The 4,373-nt window shown below is 55.5% G+C and overlaps 1 protein-coding gene across 1 annotated transcript; it reads right to left on the bottom strand.

Annotated features, from left to right (window-relative positions):
• Window positions 1–8: 8 nt before the first annotated feature.
• FOXC1 (forkhead box C1) lies at window positions 9–1,784 on the bottom strand (the record flags this gene model as incomplete). Its single annotated transcript, XM_027670557.1, has 1 exon — window positions 9–1,784. A coding segment is annotated over exon 1 (1,269 nt), but the record flags the coding sequence as incomplete, so codon positions are not given.
• Window positions 1,785–4,373: the final 2,589 nt, after the last annotated feature.

Here is a 4,373-nt window from a genome sequence, read left to right as displayed (position 1 = left end):
CCCCCCGCCCCACCGCCGCCGCCGCCGCCGCCCGAGGGCATCGAGTAGTCGGGCAGCGGGTCCTCGGTGGGGCTGGCGGCGGCGGCGGGCAGGTGGCCGGGCCGGTCGGCGCCGCCCGCTGCTGCGTAGAGGCTCATGGCCTGCATGTTGCAGTGGTAGGTGCCTGCGGCGGAGCCGGCGGCCGCTTGGCCGCAGGGCGAGCCGTAGACGGAGCTGTGTCCTGGCGAGTACCCGCCGAGGGACAGCGCGGGCGGGATGCCGGTGCGCGGCGCGGCGGCGGCAGGGGCCAGGAGGCCGGCGCCCAGCTCGGCGGCGGCCTGAGGCGAGCCCCGCAGCGAGGTCATGATGTTGTCCACGCTGAAGCCCGGGCCGTGGTGGTGGGGCGGCGGTGGGGGCGGCGGCGGGGGCGGCGGCGGGGGCTCGGGGGCCTCCAGGCTGAGGGAGCGGCTGGAGGGGAGGGTGCTGCGGGGACTGCCGCCGCTGGAGAGGCTGCTGCTGCTGTCGGGGCTCTCGATCTTGGGCACGGCGCCGAGCGGCGGCGCGGCGCCAGGGGGGGATACGGCCTGCGGCGGCGAGGCTGTGCCGTTCTCTGTCTTGATGTCCTGGATGCGGACGGGCGGCGGCGCGGCGCTGCCCCCGGCGGGGCCGCCCTCGGGCTCAGCGGCGGCGGCAGCGGGCGGCGGCGGGCGCGGCGGGGCATGGTCCTTGAGGTGCAGGCGGTCCTTCTCCTCCTTGTCCTTGACGGCGTCCTTCTTCTTGAAGCGGCGGCGGCGGCGGAGGAAGCTGCCGTTCTCGAACATGTTGTAGGAGTCGGGGTCGAGGGTCCAGTAGCTGCCCTTGCCGGGCTTCTTGTCGTCTCGGGGCACCTTGACGAAGCACTCGTTGAGGGAGAGATTGTGGCGGATGCTGTTCTGCCAGCCCTGCTTGTTGTCCCGGTAGAAAGGGAACCGCTCCATGATGAACTGGTAGATCCCGTTCAAGGTGATCTTCTTATCGGGCGCGTTCTGGATGGCCATGGTGATGAGGGCGATGTAGCTGTAGGGCGGCTTCACCATATCCTTGGGCTGCGGCGGTGGCGTGTAGGGCCCGTAGGCTCGGGCCATGCCAGCCGGGTACTGCTCGTGGGCCGGGTGGGAGTACATGCTCATCGGGGCCGGCATGGCCGTGTAGCCCCCGCCGGCCGCCGCCGCCGCGGCGCGGTAATAGCTCTGCTCTCCGCCGAGGTACGGCACCACTCCCAGGGAGTTGGGACTGGACACGGAGTAGCGAGCCTGCATGTCCTCCCGTCAGCTTTCCCCCACCCTCCCCGCCGGACCAAACAGCGCGTCCCTTCCCCCTCCACCCCTCCGCCGCTCCGCGGACCGAGCTGGACCGGGCGGCTGGGCAACCCCCACCCCCCCACCCCCCCGGCGGAGCGCGGTAAAAGGGAGAAAGAATAACGACGGCAGCGCCGAAAGTCTCCTCTTCTTCGCCCAGGAAAGCCCACCGGCGAGCTCCCGCGCTCCACGCGGAGGGGAAAAAAAAAATCAAAAAAGGAGGGGAAAAAGGAGGGGGGCAAAAAAATGGAAAAAATGTTTTAAAAAAGAAAACGGCGGAGGGGAAAAAAAAGTAATCGCAGCGGAGAAAGCAACTTCCAAACGCAGAAAGAGTATTAAGAAAATAAAACCTTTGCAAAGAGGCTCCCACGGTCCCAGTTCCTTGTTCCACGGGGATCTGCAACAAGTTGTCTGCAAAGGAGGGACAAAAGTAGAGGGATGTGTTTTGTCGGCTTTTTTTAAGCGAGCAGAAGAAAAAAAATCCACCTTCCCGATCTCCCAGTGCAAAGTCTCCCTCTCTCTCTCCCTCTCGCTTTTTTCAGTCTCTTTTTCAGTCGCAGGCTGCTTTGGGAAGCATCGGAAAAACTCCTGAACTTTTGAGCATCCGTCACCACGGCGAGAACTTTTTTACGCACTTACAGTTTTCTCCTTTTTTTTTTCCCTCCCTCTCCTCTCTCGGTCTCCTTTTTTTTTTTTTCCTCTCTTTTTTTTTCTTTTCCTCCTTTTGCAGGCGGCCCAGCTCCGCCCCACTGAGCCGAGGCGGCCAATGAGGACCGGGAGACACCCGGGACTCTGAATGAGGAGGGAAAAAAAAAAGGAGCGAGCGAGAAAAAAAAAAAAAAAAAAAGGAAAAAAAACCCCTGCAGCAGCAGCCGCGGGAGTTGTATCGCTCGGGGACCGGCCACACACGCTCGCCGGCACACGCGGACGCCTTGAGCGCCACGGAGCCCCGGGTTCGCACGGGCGTCTGCGCACCCGCGGCGATCCCCCCGCACCCGCGCATTTTGCGCGACGACCCGCCCGACCCCTACAGCCTCGTACCTCGCTCTCCCACCCACTCGGGTACTTACGTGCGCGGTCGCCCTCGCACACGCACCCCGGGTACACGCACGACGTGCATGCCCGCACCTATATGTGTATGTGCTTCCCCCGGATCTCTTCCCACCCAGGCGCACCCTGCGCTCTGCCACGCGTGTTTACCCCGAAATGTTACTTCTCTCTCTCTCTTTTTTTTTTTTTTTTTTTTTTTTTTTGTAAACTCCTTGGTGTGTTTTCTCCGCACGCCCCGGTCGGCCTCTCTTCTCCCATTCCCTCCAGGCTGCCGCCCGTGTCGGCGGGCCGTCTCCACGCCGGTGTGCTGGCTCGCTCCCTGCCCTCCCCCGCCAGGAGCTCTTCCGCGGGAACGGAGAGGAAAGTGTATCTGTGGAGGGGGGGGTGGGATGCCCCTGCCCCAGCAGCACCACCGTGCCTGCAATCAGCTGCCTGCCTGACTGCCCAAACGCTTCTGAAGAGATTGCATTCCTCCGGTTGACAGGGTTTTGACGAGTCTTCTAAAGCACCTTTTTATTAATCAGCCACCAAGGGCTTTTCTCTCTCTATCTCCGAATGAAGCGCCCGCTGCCTCTGCTGTTTATAAACAGGGGCGCGTTTCTTTGAACGGGGTCTGTAGCTCGCCCCTGCAGGTAATCTTTACGGACCATATGGAATGTGACATGGAGAGCGGATCCTTGCTTTATTTCTTTATTCACTTGAGACAGAGAGGGCATAATTTTGTTCCTAGTCTGCTTCAGAGTGGATTCCGTGCTTTGTCAGGTGTGTCGAAAGAAAAAAAAAAAAGAGAGAGAGAAAAAGAAGCAAAATAAAATGAATGTTCCTTAAACTGCTTGGCCAGTTCTACTATGAAGATTTGTTTTCCTTTGCCTTTGTCTAACTATCTGAAATAATATTTGGGCTGTAATCAGAATAAGACTTTAGCGGGAGCTCATAGGGAGCAAAGACTGAGAGCTTGGTTATTTATTTTTTTAATTCTACTTTCAATTTTCTCTTGTATTTGAGAAAGAAGCTGTCCTTTTCATACTTCAAACATGGATAAATTCGCATACATTGTTGCACAGAAGTCTAGTTTACCAATACACTAGATATTCAAAATACAAGTCTGTACTCTTCATTCTCTTTGGAGACCCTACCTCTGAAATGTCATTAGCGTTAATAATAGGTCAGCTGAAAGGATCAAGCTGAAATCTATTTTAAGAGGTGGAATTTGTATGGAAAAGACGTGTGTGTGGTGTGTTTGTGAGATGAATTACCCATCCTGATCTTGTGACACTACAAATACGTCAAAAGACTCTTTTGACTTCACTGATTTGAAACCCCCTTTCCACACTTTTTACTGTGATCGATTGCTTTGGGGATCGTGTCTTTGGAGCGTGTTAAAGGTGCATCATTTGCCTGATGGTATTTTAGCAAGTACGGCTTTTCCGCTGAAACACCGATTAGTTGGTTATTAAAAAATAAATAAGTATTTTAAATGAGATTCAAGTCATATGAAAAAGGTAATGTATGTTGCTTAATATCTGCTTTTTTTCATATTCAAACGTAACGGGTCTCCTTTTGGTAATAAATGTCAGTCTTTTAATGGTGAATACATTATCCCGTTTAGCCTGTTGTATTTCATCGTCTGGAATTTTTCACCTGCTCCTGCCTAATTACACTTTTTTCCCTCTCCTCACATCACGGCAGAATTAATAAATGTGCAAGCACTGGACTAAATGTCAATTCCAACACTTTATACTTTCAAAACCTCTTTCTTGTTTTACTGAGGGAAAAAAAGGAAAAAAGAGAAAGAAAAAGGGCATTTTAGCACGTTTCCATGCAGCCCAGGTCATCCGGTTTTCCCACGGTGTTACCTGCCTTTAAAAACAATTCCACGGGCTTCCCTCTCGCTCCCTTGAGCGTCCGTAACGGGCCGCTCCGAGACCCGGAGCCTTCAATGACTTTTTCATTTTATCTGGACAATGTTGACGGTAGCGAAGCTGTTTCACAGGCAGAGGTTGGAGT

The sequence above is a fragment of the Neopelma chrysocephalum genome, unplaced genomic scaffold, assembly GCF_003984885.1.
Source record: "Neopelma chrysocephalum unplaced genomic scaffold, ASM398488v2 Primary Assembly neopelma1_96909, whole genome shotgun sequence".
NCBI lineage: Eukaryota > Metazoa > Chordata > Aves > Passeriformes > Pipridae > Neopelma > Neopelma chrysocephalum.
The sequence above is the reverse complement of the archived record's forward strand: the minus strand, read 5'-3'. Positions and strand labels throughout refer to the sequence as shown.